Below are 14424 nucleotides of genomic sequence, written 5' to 3'. Positions count from 1 at the left end.
ATGAAATTGCCAAGCATGCCGACACTGTCACTAAAACCTGCCATAAATGTTGCCAAAGTTGGAGTCGGTCTGCAGTTGAATGGGGGTCAAGTTGTCAGTTGCATGCAGTAACTGGAAAATCACAAATCGCATATCTGTTGCTTTTTGCATCGACATAAATTCCCATTTAACTGTTACTTTTGTGCTTATGAAACCTTTTGTTCTATTAGCAGCATAACCAGAATACAACCAGCTTGCAGCCGGTTGAGCTGAGTTCCCTTGAGTTGTGCTCACTGACAAAAACTCATTAAGACTGGCAGTGTCAAGCTGATTTGTCTACATTTATCAACTAAATAGCAATTATTTGCAAACCTTTGACAATCTAGGACGTGACCAGTGTTGGATGGTTTTTCAGTTGAGCTGATTTAATTAAGTTTGCTAAGCTAACTCAAGATGGTGGTGCATGAGATGAGCCCTTTTGTTTGTAGCATTCCCAGAGTGTTTTAATTCATTTAATAAAATATTGAAAATTTGGTGTTAATACAATGTTGCCACAAAGAAAATGCGATTCTATGCTGTATCGGTGTGTGTGAAAAGCAGAAATGGCTAATTTGACACAACATAATGCATTATGTTTTCCAGCTATCCTTTCTTCTCTCTCTTTCTTCTCTCTTGCCTTGATGCAGTTTTTAAGAAGAACAGATGAGATTTTAGTGCTTAAAGGTCAAGGTCATCATGACCTCCAATGCATGAATATGCTGACTATAATGAAATTCCACACAAGAGTCTAATAAGATAAAATGGTCAACTAATGCTTTTTTTATACCCCAAAAGGTCAAAGGTCACTATGACACCGTAATGTTCTGCACAAACACCCTTCTAGTTTTTACAGAATGCCATATCTCAGGAGCAGGAGTGAAATTTGTGAGAATATTTAACATTTGATTAGATACTGGATTGTCTTCATATAATCTCTGTGTGTTATATGAGTCTGGATAGAAATGGATGTAAACTGTTGCCAGTTGCAGCACGCCTATTCTTTCTTTTCGAGTCGTGCAGCTGCCCAAGGAGGATGTGCTCCAGCTGCCACACAGCCAACGGCGCTCACCGCTATGTTGTAATGCAGGCCGACACACAGGCCCCCCACCTGAATGCTAAAAACAGAATGTGTGTATTTGTGTGTTTAGATAGAATCAAACCTGACAGATTAGATCAGAATCTAAAACCCAGTAGGATCCACATCACTCCAATACTTACTGCATGGCTCAACTTTTAAGTGTACACACACACTTACACACCAGCATGCCTAATGAGAGCTAGGGACCCAACATGCTGCTGTGCGAGCCGTGCAGCATCTCGTAGCGAGGCTCACACACTCAGCATGGCACTTTGGCGTTGTCCATATGCGTTTGCTGTCCTCGTGTCCTTGTTGAAAACTACACATCGCCCTCTACAAAGCAACATCTAATATTTCCTGTCTTTTTTGGGTTTGTCTATTCATCATATTTTATCTTTTGCTGTGAATGTGGATTTCCTGAGCCAAAGTTATAACCTGAATTATGCCCTCTTATTTTCCACAGGGCCTGTACCCATGGACCAAGTGCATTACTGCGAGAGATTCATAGAACTCATGATTGATTTGGAGGTAAAGCACAACCTTCTTAATCATACATTTCTCAGCCATGTTAATTTTTTATTTATGTTGAGAGATAATGCATTCATTCTTAGACTTGTTTCTATGGGACTTTCAGTACAAGGGTAGTTCTACAGTATTTTTGTAATCATGATATCCTGATGAAGGAAGCAGTCTAGACTTAATTTTCTGCAGATCTCATTTGTTTGTCTTTTGTCCTTCACATTTATAGCTAACTCATGTCATTAACAGTCACTGGATAAATGATCTGCATCAGCTTTGCTCTCTGTGCTTCTCTCTTTCCTGTCTGCAAAGCTATGCACTATTTGAAGCAGTAGTCTGATCATAGTATGAGAGGTTATTTTCAGCGTGATGGCTTTTGACATGTGCTACAAACTGTAAAGTATAACAAAGCCCAATGACATAATGTTTGGGGACATCCAATTCCCTTTTTCGAAAAATGATGTTTGAAGGAACAATTTATTTAAAATATCCTTGTTTTGTTTTGGGGGGATATTTTTGGTTTGTTGGTGTCTTTAAATTTATAACAGATTGCAGATTTGAATTTATTTTCCAATGTCTGTTTTCTGTTCTTAATTTAACTCCCGTGTGCTCGACTGTTGCCTGGAAACTTGAGGAAAAGGTCTTGTAGGTGAGAGATAGTTATTTAAAAGTTTCTTTCGGCTGTGAGCTGCAGCGTTATTAGATGTGAGATCTACAAAAAAAATGTATTCCACCAAATCTCAATGAAAATCATGGTGTACTATTTGCAGCTGCTTTTTTTTTTTTTTTTCATATTTTGAGGCGGGGGAAGCTTCTCCTGGAGAAAAAGTAAAAACTAAGAAAACTTTATTTAGTTGCCGTAGATGCCATGCAATAGAGTGTATTCAACTGTGGAAATCACGATGCGTTTTTGTCACAGAGTCAGGTTTGTTTTTTTTTTGGTTTTTTTTTTAAGGTGATGAAATAGCTTTTAAAGATAAGAAATATTTTTGATGTATCCATTTTTTTAAAGAAATAATGAAGTGACGCAGAACTTCACATAATTATTTAATTCCTGACTAATGAAGGTGGTGTTAAGACACAGTGTCACGTAAGATTTTTACGCCTCCTGCCTGGGCAGACCTGCTGTTACTAGTGAGTGAGCACAATGGATGTCATCTGGCCCTCTGCTGACAGGCTGGCCTTGCTGTTTCTGGCAGTGGCTACTAGCTGGCCAGTTGACTGTCCCTAGACTCATCTCCTGTCCTTCAGCACTATCATTGTACAAAGACTCAGTTGCCTGAAATCCATACTTCTACTCTCTGATGACAATCTGAAAATGATTGCAGAGAAAAATACAGCTATTATCAAGCCAGTTCTGTGTTGACTGTCAGAACCGTGTTGAGATCAGAGATTGCTGTTGCATATAAAGGGTATCTGTTCTTTCTCTCTTTAGGTCTTACTCTTACTCCAGCACATGCTGCCTTGAACATCACTTTTCCATGATTGATATAGATATTTTGTTTGTGTTTTGCCTCACAGTTTTGTATTTCACATTTGGTTTCACATTAGTGTTAATTTTCCCCCTTTGCAGCACTCTTTATAGTGTGAATCTGTATGCTCTAGTCACTCTCTCACTCAAAAGTGTTCTTTGTTATATTCTCACCAAAGCAGGTCTGTTATCTCATTTTGACAGGTCTCCTCTGTTCTTGCCTTTATGTCATGTTCCTGTGCTGCAAGCATCAACCACATAAATAATGAATATAGACGAGAGTTAGACAGTTTTTGCCATATTGTCTTCACATCTTTCTGTCAGAAAGCGAAAAATAAGACAAACTGTCTTATGTTGAAAAATAACCTCAAGACGAAAAAACAGCAATCAATAAGATGCCTTGATAATCACGATGCTGAAAAATATGGTTGTTCGCAAACCAGTAAAGTTTAGTTTAGTGTGGTTTACTTTGTTATCGTTTGGAGGTGGGGACTTATTTCCACAAACATGGTTTCATGTGTGTATAGGCACTGCTGCCCACCAGGCGTTGGTTCAATACAGTGCTGGATGACTCTCATTTGGTGGTCAGATGTCACCTCTCCAGCCTCACAAAAAGAGAGAAGGAGGGGCATCTCTTCTGTCAGGTACAAAAATAAGCAAATATGCATTAAAACTTGTCAATGACAATATTCATGTTCACAAAGAATTAATTGTTATTTCCTCATCTTTCTAGTTGCTGGACATGCTGAAGTTCTACACTGGTTTTGAAATCAATGATCAGACTGGAAATGCACTGACTCAGAAAGAGATGACCACTTTGCACTATGACAGAATCACCTCACTGCAGGTAAGAATTATATAAAATGATTTTCAGATATATGATTTCATTTGCATAAACTATATGGATAAAAGTACTGGGCCAGCTACACAGCAGGAGCTGTAGGTGTAATGCTTTGAAGCTTCCAGCACACAGTGCTGATGTTAATACCAGTGGTGGTTTAGAGCTGTTGAGTTATTGAGTCTATTGGCGTACTTTTATGCACCTCAGCACTCTGGAACCCCGCTCGGTAACTTCATGTGGACTGCTGCTTCATGGCTAAGTTACGGTGTTTCCTAAATGCAGTAATACTACTTACAGTTGAATATCAAATATCAAAGAGGGAAAAAACTTGTTGCAGGGGTAATATAATACTACATACAAATGGATGCACGGTTAGGTGCTTGAGTTATACACCTGTGGTAATGGGACTGAAAAAAACAGAATTCCATGTAATGTAATGGAATACTTTTGATTTTCCAGCATGCCTCATAAGCATCTTTAGTTTTATATATCAAAGTAACTGTTGCAGAGAGAAATGTATGTACCAGAGTATCAGATCATTTTTTTTCATAGTTGTAATAAGAAATGAACTCTTTCCTCATCTTATGCTGAATGTGAATATAATGACTGAATAAATAAGAATGAATGTAAAGTATTCAGGACTGTTGATTTTTCTATATATATCTTTATAAATCACATTTTCAGTAACTATCTCAAGAAACTATTTCATGGAAAAAACTGTTATGTATTATAATGGTGATGTGTATCTAGACATCAGTGTCTCATAGCACTGCTTATTGGGTTCTGTCTTGCAGAGGGCAGCCTTTGCTCATTTCCCAGAGTTGCACGACTTTGCTTTATCCAGTGTCGCATCAGTAGACACCCGAGAATCCTTGACCAAACACTTTGGGCATCTCAGGTAATTAAAATCATTTAAAACAAGTAGCATGTTGTAAATGATGTGATGGGAGGATATGCATCATAACTGCTAAATTAGCTAGCAACGGAACATCACTTTAGCTGGCATGATTGCTAATGTGTAAATATTTTTGCATGTTTATTAGAGGCTTTCTGTGTTCATCATTCTGCCTTATTTTCAAGTACCTTTTGACCTCTAAAGCTCAAATTCTCAGCGTATAGGTCCAAAAGAATCAGCTCCTAGCGTATTGCTACCATGTTCAGAGGTTCTCCTGAACACCATAAAGTACAAGTTACAATTGAAACAAAGAAGGAAAAAAATGTAATAATAATGAGCAATATAGTAGGATTTTTGCTTACACAACAATCCCACCAGCTGAGGCCCATGTCCATGATTATCTTGCTCCTGTGTTGTAATATAGCAGCTCCACCATTGCTGTCTGACTTCCTGCTAAATGGCAGCTAGTGAACCCTTGAACAGGCAGCTGGTACCAGCCGGAGAGAGAGGCACGCCTCATTAATCTAATCGATTTGCAGTGGCTTGAGAATAAACTCTTGGAACAGCTGTGTTTGTCAGATCATATTAGCTTGCCAAGGAGCCAAAAAGCACCCTCACTTTGATGAACTGGCCTGTGTGTGTGTTTTCACTTGTTCACATGTATATGAGAGTGAAAAGAAACCGATTCATTAGTAATTTGTAATTACTTCAAGATTTTATCTTTCTTGAAGTTGACATTTTCAAATTACTGACCAAAACTTTTTTTAAGGTCTTTGTGTTTGGCTCGGCTTTATTCTATTTCACCAAGTGATTACTATTTTGTTTTTACTGTATGGAAGTTCTTTATTTGTGATAGTTGTTTAAACAACTCAAAATTAGTCTTAGCTGGCAATGTCTCCATATACATATTTCTTTCCACTTCAGTGGTGGATTATAAAAGCTTAAACCCCATATTAAATTTCTTTGAATCAGGCAAAGGGATATGAGCCGAGCTGAGCTGAATCAGGTAAAGACTTAGCTGAACCATTTTGTGCATTTCTAGGAGCAGGAGCTCTGCTCCATTTTTCCATAGAATTAAGGTTTTGAATATAGCAGGACGGCATTGTTCACTGCTCCACAACTGTCACCAAAGCAGCTCCTGGGTTACTCCAAATATACGATCAGATTTAACGAGGCACTTTTCATCCAAACAACTCCTGCTAATGCCAGTTTATTCCAGCAGTACTACCCATGGGCTAAGCTCCCAGTCACCTGCCGCTCTGAATTTATCCACTAAGTCCCCAAAACACACAAAAGCTAGCTAGCCCACACTTATACATACCCATACTATTACATATATACGCAAACACAAATAAACACTTTTTCAGGTATGTGACAACAGGTGAAGTGCCATTTGTGGCCATAAATGAATTGAATGATATTGAATTCAAACAGAAAAGAATCCTAATTGTGACAAATGTTAACCTTCACTGCAGAGCATATTAAAATAAGGAGTGTGATTGGTGCTCTGGATTATAGTCACTGTGGAGATGTTTGTACAGATGTTTAGATCCTTTTAATCCGTTTTTGTTTTGGTTTTTTTTGCCTCTGGGACCAGTTGCATTATGGTTTTAAGTAGTTCAACCATCAGTACCACCTATCCCTGTGAATGTAATATCTCCACAAAATATGATGGAAATTCTTGAAATCAGTTGCTATTGGTCAAAAGTCAAGGTCACACAACAAATTTTTGGCAGTAACATGAGAATTCTTAGGTTTTTTTTCCCCCCAAAACCTCACTCAGAAAAGTGTGTAGACATGACATATAGTAAACTTTAGAAAAACTCCTGTTATGCCCCCCCCCCAAATCTTTACCAGATCCTGCCAGTGGCTTAGGTGTCAGTTCTGACCTGATTGGGCCATCTGCATTTCTTATAGTAAGTTGTTGTGCTGCGTTTATTTTGTTGCTAAGGGAAGGAATGTCCACATGATCCATGGCAGGACATCCAGTGGGCCACCAAACTGCATCATTGGCAGAATTGCCACCCCACTGCTCGAGCGTGGCATCACAAGTAGCAAAATGTATGCACATACACGGCTACAGTTGGTCAGTCCACGTGTGGCTGCCCAGGCCTGTCAAAGTGTGTCCAGACCTTGTCCCTTGTTGGGCACCAGACCCTGTCTGTGTCACAGTGTGTCAGCCTGATTAAAATAGGTTGTATGCAGAGAGCCACACCTCAGCCTTCCGAAGCGGAGATGGGCTTTGCTTTTCATAATCCTGTCTCATCAGTGCAGCTCGACCCCTCAACATACATGCTGACAGAGCAGGAATGCAGTGTCAAAGCAAACAGAAGCATTTTGTGCCACAGTGCTAATAAGCACTAATAAGACTTTGATGAGGCTCCTATTCTAACACGTTTATATTGTTACCATTTAGTGGATTGAAAACCATCCATGACTGGCAAAAAATAAATAAATACTAATTTGGAATTGTCAGACCACAGGACAGTTTTCCACTTCACCTCATTTTGAAAAAGTCTGTTCTACTGTAACAAAAGGTGGCAGCATTTCTTTGTCTTGTTTATATTAGATTTTTCTCTGCATCACAGACTTTGCAGTTTCTGCACATTTACTCATGCAGTTAATAACACTGACAATTGTTGTAGGAGCATAACCAAAGAACATGGAGGGATTCCACTGCAGAATGGTGTCTTATTTTAAGTAATGCAAGATCATGGCATTTCAGTATTGTGCAAGGTAGATTATAAAATCACTAATGTCTTTGCAGTTGTATATTAATAAACACAATTAATTGTTGAGGATTTTCCCCAACACTGTTGCACCTCTCCCCATCTTCTGAAATATTATCTTTGTACTTCTTTGAATAAAACAGGGATTTGTGTAGATTGTATATAGATGTTGGACAAATAATAGTAAGAATGTATTCTTAATTGAGAAATCCTATGGTTGGTATTCTTATAATCTTTATCACTCGAGTCTTTACCAAACATTAGACAGGATTTAGTTAATATTTACTTATTGTCATACCTGCTCTAGACAGAAGTGTTGCTTCTTTTTCTGATTTTTCTTTCTCTGTAGTCCCAATATGCTCCACAAGGTGGCCTCTTATTTGTGCCTGCTGCCTGAACTGCCTGAAGGGCAAGACACCACTATTGAGAAAGAGGTTCTGCTTGAGTTGCTGGTAAGTGCACTGTTGGGTTTACTGGGTTATGTATGTGAGCATATCAGTGTTTTTTTTTTTGTTTCATTTTGTTTGTTTTAATGACATGTTTCTTGAAATTTAAAAAATAAAATATTAAAATATTTATTCCAGGATTTGTAGGCAATGGTTAACGCCTGAGACTTTAAATTAACCCTTTAAATAAACCTATACATCAGGCATTGGTTATATGGCAACTGAGAATATAAAAGATGTATAAACAGTTATTTTACAAAACATTCACTGGTCATTTGGCAATACCGTATACTAGGATTGGATTTTACATTTTAAAATAATTAATCTCATTAACTTCAAATACATATTTTATTATTGCAGTTTGACTGCACTGTCTGTTGTGAATTTGCCTTTTAATCCAATAAATGCTTCATGTGGGCATTTCTGTAACATTGGGTAAATCGTAGGCAGGACTAATATGATGGAGAGTCATTTATTTATTTCCTTTCGTGGAATCTCTGAAGAAGCCTAAGCTTTGATTTTGCTCTGTAGTCACCCTTTGCTTGCTCTCCTAATTTTCTCTATCAAAACCTCTCCTGGAATCTGGGGGACCCTTGTTTGTCTAGTCTCTCCAATACACACTTACCTGTTTGTGGCAGACCTCTTCATCAAAGTGGTTATTTCAAAGCTGTCCTTAGCACAATTACACATAAGACGTGACGGAAAAGAGCTGTGTCTTATTTATCTGAGTCAATTTTTGCAGGAGACTCTTTGAGGGCTTTCATTTGTGTGTGCATGAAGTTACGCCCTAAAATCAACATCCTTGCACAGATAGATTAAAAAAACAAGTGTTTGCAGGACTGTAAGCTACAGCAAAACAGTTGACTGAACACAGTCATTACAGATAGCATATAGGATGCACCAGTTATAAGGATAGCAGATGACAGCATTTTTTTTTACAGTTTATTTTATTGTTGACATTATTTATCCTCTCTTTATGTCAAGGAAACAAATAAATCCTTAGTATAAGTAACTGTTTTAAATTGTTTCCGCTCTGCATCACATCTTCAGACATCTACTCAGTGCAAAATGTTTCTGACACATATTTATTTTGAAAAATGAAACTATATTAAAGGCCTATAACTTTATATCTAAAGGAGGAAGTAAGAATCCTAAACATTGGGCCAATAGGGCAGTGCAGCATTTGCTTATTGACATCTTCTCTCCAAACATGTTCTCAGTGTCATCTTTCTCTCTTGCTGTTTGCCATCCACATACAGGTGTCTTGTCATGAGCGCAGAATCTCTCAGATTGAGCAACTTAACCAGATGCCCCTTTATCCAACGGAGAAGATAATCTGGGACGAGAACATTGTACCAACAGAGTATTACTCAGGAGAAGGTGTGTATTATAAATGAATGTGTGAATTGTTACTGAGTTAGTATGTCTGTGCATGTATCTATGTGAGTTGACATGAAATAGAATACATGCTACTATATCTGTCTAATCTGTGCCTCATATTTGCATATACTAAATATATACCCACATTCTGTGATATTCTGTTATATATGCAGTGTTATAACACCAGGTCTCACAGACGTTTACATCTGAACATGCAGACATCAGTTATTAGTTTTGTTCTGTCTTTTCAGGTTGTTTGGCTCTACCAAAGCTAAATCTCCAGTTCCTGACACTCCACGACTACCTGCTGAGGAACTTTAACCTCTTTCGTCTGGAGTCCACCTATGAGATCAGACAGGACATAGAAGATGTGATTTGGCGCATGAAACCATGGTGAGATGTCATCAATTTTGTTGGCAGCACAGAACACTTAATCTATAGTGCCTTATTGTTTTCTTGATTAAAATATGCAAACATCATTGAAAAAGTAATAGAAAGACATAGTTTGAAAAAGGAATGATAAACATTGGTGTTTCTTTTAATGCAAAAATAAAGCATTAAATAATCTATAGCATACTTTGTGTTTTTAGGTTAATTAATGAAGAATTGTATCCTCTGTCTACCTGTCACGTGGTGGCGCAGCACATTGACAATAATTTATGGCATTTGGTTCACCACATTTTAAAACCCATTGCTTAACATAATAAGTGCTCCCATTATGTCAAGTGATGTAGCAACTTGCTTGTTGTTCCTGCAGAAGTAAATAAGTAAGCAGTAGTGCCATGTGTTGCCCTAAATCCAGCTGATTTCCATTCTTGACAACAGCCCACAGCACTTGTCTTAAGTTCTTGTTGTGTTTGTCTTTCTAACAGGCAGTCAGAGTATGGTGGAGTGGTGTTTGGAGGCTGGGCGAGGATGGCTCAGCCAATCACCTCTTTTTCCATAGTTGAGGTTGCCAAGCCCAACATCGGAGAGAGCTGGCCTGCTCGTGTTCGCGCAGATGTGACTATCAACCTCAATGTACAAGACCATATCAAGCATGAGTGGGAAGGTAAAAGTAGCGGACCATTATAAAGTCAAACAAACTGATTATGAAATTGACCCTATTTCAATAGATTAACTACACATTCCATATTACCTTGGTCTACTTTTAGTTTTCCTGTTTTTCCCCTCTGTACAGTTCTACAGGGGTTTATAATCACCATAAAGTCTTCCTGTACTGCTGTTTTCTATCCTGTCAGGCTCATGACCCTTTTTTCTGACTTTACCACAGAGCGTTTGTTTTATTTCCTGGTCATTTTTCTTACTATCTCTCAGTGTGGTTGATGAGGCAGCTATAGATAATGTCAACAGGAGCTTGACAGTTGTGATTCACAGGGAACATAAAACACACACCGAGGCCTCTGACTGGCTCTTTGCTATAGCTTTCCGGAAAAAGATGCCAGCTCAATGTTCCTAAGCAAATGTATGCCAGTGCATTTGGATTGATTACTAGCGAAAATGAATGCTATAGGGGGAAAAAAGTAATCGCTATATTTCTAAAAAGGTGATTTTCTGCTGGATTTTAAAAAAGCAAAATATATATATATATATCACAAACTGAAAACTCTATTCTCTCTAAAACTACTTTTATAGTTTTATTTATATTTTGTATTTCAGAAAGTGTTAGATATTACATCCATTCTTTACTTCCAGTAGCTCTTTCCCTAGAGCTTCAGGTTTTAATGATCAGGCAAATGTTGACATGGTGGTTCATCTTCTTCCCCCACCATACTACATTCTCCCATCTTTTATCTCTAAGTCATTTCCTTTCCTCTTTTTGCTATGAGTCTAACACCCATAAACCTTTTTCCCCCCCTGCAGGTCTGCGGAAACATGATGTTTGCTTTCTGATCACGGTGCGCCCCATGCTGCTCTACGGCACACGTTTTGACCGGCGTCAGTCATTTGTGGATCAGACTGGCCTTGTGTATGTGAGAGGCTGTGAGGTGCAGGGTATGCTGGATGACAAGGGGCGTGTCATCGAGGAAGGTATGCTCATATGCGTTTGCGCCTGTATACGTAGGCTCACACACACAGCAGTGACACCTGACATCCATCCACCTATCAGATCTGTACACCGTCAGCCCTAGCAGCTAATCCTCAGGAGAGGGTCAGACTGGTGTTGTCATGGTGACTGTCACTGTGAAACCTGGCCTTTTTCACCTTAAGACGTCATTAACCTGTGGTCAACAATGACACCTGAGAGCTGCTGGCTCTCCTGTTTGTTCTACTTATTGGATTTAACTGAAGGGCTTGCTCTGGTTTGCTTTATCTATAAGAGGGCACTTAATGTACTTGTCCTGCAGAATTAAGTAATGTGGTACATAAGCTACAATCACCTTAGATGAAAGTATTGCCAACAGCAGCAGATTGTGAAATTAAAAAAAACATTTCTGCAACAGTCCTTAAAGTAATCTTGGCTGATTCCGTTTTTGGTTGCAAGTGTGGGAGTCAGAACATGTGTACATGTGTTGAAACATCCTTCCCTTATTCTTTCATGACGTTTTAAATATGCAGAGGGGAATGGCTTTAGAAATAGACATGCTGGGGAACATGTCCTGCCAATGTTGGCTTGTTTAAACTTTCAGCTTCCCAACAGGGATAAGTGGTACTTTGGCTTGCTGTGTGGAGGGGAGATGTCACATAAATCACTGGGCGGGGGGACGACACAGGGCAACGTGTGCATTTTGGGACACTCGTAGCTAACTGACATACCATTTTATAAAACTGCTCAAGTGTAGAACATTTATATGAGCTACGATGGTTTAAATGTATTTTTAATGACTTGAACAATGTATGTCCCTTTATATTAAGTATTGAGTTAATCCCACCTTTTAATAACTGACAACTTAATACAAAGGCATAAATATCTTTTATAACAGCTGAGACACCTTACTCCAGCTCGCTACATTGTTACTGAATAGTGTGGAGGGTGTAGCTTCCACTCTTAAGCTATCACCACACTCATTTTGGTAAGGTGGATTTTATTGATCCCCACATAACTGTGCACATTTGCACATGGGAACACATGTCAGAATTGGAGTGGATTGGTTTCTGCTATGTGCCCTGCAGCTCCACAAAGATTCTATTTAGAAATCTGTGATAGCTGCACACTGCACCACACAGGGCCCCTAATGGGAATAGGCCTAAAGCCCATGGCCAGTCAATCAAGTGTAATGTAATTCCTCTTCCTGAGAAGGCATTGAAAGTCTTAGCTCTTTTTAAAGGGTTTTATTTTTTAATTTGAGAATATATGAGTTTAATTACTTTGACTTGCTCACAGTGACTCACTTAACATTGATCTTTATTCTTTTTCTCTGTCCTTAGTTTTACTTTCCTGTGTTTAGGATTAGGATAAAACTTTCTAACAATGTTTCTAAAATGCTATACTGTTTCTGATTTTTTTAAGGTTATTTTTTTCATTATTTCATTGCTATAATAAATAATCCTTGGTACTTTGGTTTAGGTCCTGAACCAAAGCCTAAGCTGCGTGGAGATGTCAGAACATTTCGTGTATGGCTTGACCCAAACCAGTACCAGCAGGACATGACCAACAGTATTCAGAGTAACACCGAAGACCCATATGAGACTTTCAACATCATCATGAGACGCAAACCTAAGGAAAACAATTTCAAGGTTTGGATTGCTTTAGCTTCAGACCTTGAGTTCTGCTTCTGTCAACATCGCCCTGAGTGATGTATCACTGTCTTTAGTGTTCTAGCGCTGAGATTGGGGCCAGGGTGACTCTGAGGTTGCCACACAATGAGTCCTTTTCAGTGGTCCCTCTAACTCTCGTCCAAGGCTTTTCTTGTAGCAGTAAACTCGCAGTGTTTCAAAATGTTGAGATGCTTTCTGTGAACTATCTTGACTGGGGTACACAGTCAGTGTAACGTGTTCTTAGAAAGTTAACAAAATGCAAACCTCAAGTTTTGATTTCAAGACCTGTTACACAGATTTCACATCATGGAATTCAGGTCATGATAAAATCAAACATGTGAGTACTGAGACCTTTATTACTGGTTTTATGTAGCTTGGCGTCATTAGATTGTTAACTGGCATGAAGAAAACACCCCCCCACCATCTCTTTCTTTAAAAGCTTTTCATTAGAGCATTTCAGATCTGCTAATTCTAATTCTGCACATCAGTTTCTGTCTTTCACAGCCACAGCAATTACAGATGTTTTTGCTTTTTTTCTGAATTTGAAAAGCGCAGCAGCTAACAGATATTCAGGCAACATCTCCATCTTTGAAGCATGACAGACCTAAAAGTAAACACGCTTCCCCGTTTGATGCACAAAGTATTAGACAGTTTGCAGCTCGTTAAAATATAATTGACAGACTTATAAATTATCTGCTGTCCCATCAGTCTGCCACAAAGCTATTCTTACCCAGCTAAACTGTTTTTGTGTCTGTTTTGTGCTCAGTGTCATCTGTAACATGTTTCTCTCTCTCTGTTTCAGGCTGTGCTAGAGACCATCAGACATCTGATGAACACAGAATGTGTCGTCCCAGACTGGCTTCATGACATCATCTTAGGTTATGGTGACCCGGGCAGCGCACATTATTCAAAAATGCCCAATCAGATCTCGACGTTGGACTTCAACGACACCTTTTTGTCATTGGACCACTTGCGTTCATGTTTCCCTGGTAACACCATAAAGGTCACTGAGGAGAACCCTGAACTTCAGGTTCCCCCATTCAGGTGAATTTTAAAAGAAAAATGTTTTGTTTGATCAATCTTAATCAGAATCTGTTTGCGTAACCATATTTATATAATTGTTTATATATTATTAAACATGTCATAATACATCATATTTATCCTTCTTATTCTCTCTTTTGCTGTACCAGAATCACATTTCCCACCTCAAACACAGCAGACAAAGGAAAGAAAAGAAAGGCTGATGAAGAAGTGGAAAACAAAGAGGAAGACAAGACCTTGATTGTCGAACCCTATGTTACCCCCAATCGTGGGCCATATCCCTACAATCAGCCCAAACGGTGAGAGA

General features: G+C 38.7%; 1 protein-coding gene across 3 annotated transcripts in view; it reads left to right on the top strand.

The window, feature by feature from the left end:
• The window catches only part of aqr (aquarius intron-binding spliceosomal factor), a 45462-nt gene that overhangs the window by 4902 nt on the left and 26136 nt on the right, over nucleotides 1–14424 (top strand). For all 3 annotated transcript variants that reach the window (XM_005723772.2, XM_005723773.2, XM_005723774.2), the window contains exons 11-22: nucleotides 1560–1624; nucleotides 3614–3730; nucleotides 3820–3933; nucleotides 4722–4825; nucleotides 7901–8003; nucleotides 9257–9377; nucleotides 9629–9770; nucleotides 10250–10428; nucleotides 11241–11408; nucleotides 12886–13055; nucleotides 13879–14120; nucleotides 14267–14416. In XM_005723772.2, coding sequence (XP_005723829.1) covers nucleotides 1560–1624; nucleotides 3614–3730; nucleotides 3820–3933; nucleotides 4722–4825; nucleotides 7901–8003; nucleotides 9257–9377; nucleotides 9629–9770; nucleotides 10250–10428; nucleotides 11241–11408; nucleotides 12886–13055; nucleotides 13879–14120; nucleotides 14267–14416 — 1675 coding nt within the window. The remainder of the gene's footprint in view (nucleotides 1–1559; nucleotides 1625–3613; nucleotides 3731–3819; nucleotides 3934–4721; nucleotides 4826–7900; nucleotides 8004–9256; nucleotides 9378–9628; nucleotides 9771–10249; nucleotides 10429–11240; nucleotides 11409–12885; nucleotides 13056–13878; nucleotides 14121–14266; nucleotides 14417–14424) is intronic.

The sequence above is a fragment of the Pundamilia nyererei genome, unplaced genomic scaffold (assembly GCF_000239375.1).
Source record: "Pundamilia nyererei isolate P.nyererei 1_Seehausen unplaced genomic scaffold, PunNye1.0 scaffold00010, whole genome shotgun sequence".
NCBI lineage: Eukaryota > Metazoa > Chordata > Actinopteri > Cichliformes > Cichlidae > Pundamilia > Pundamilia nyererei.
The sequence above is the reverse complement of the archived record's forward strand: the minus strand, read 5'-3'. Positions and strand labels throughout refer to the sequence as shown.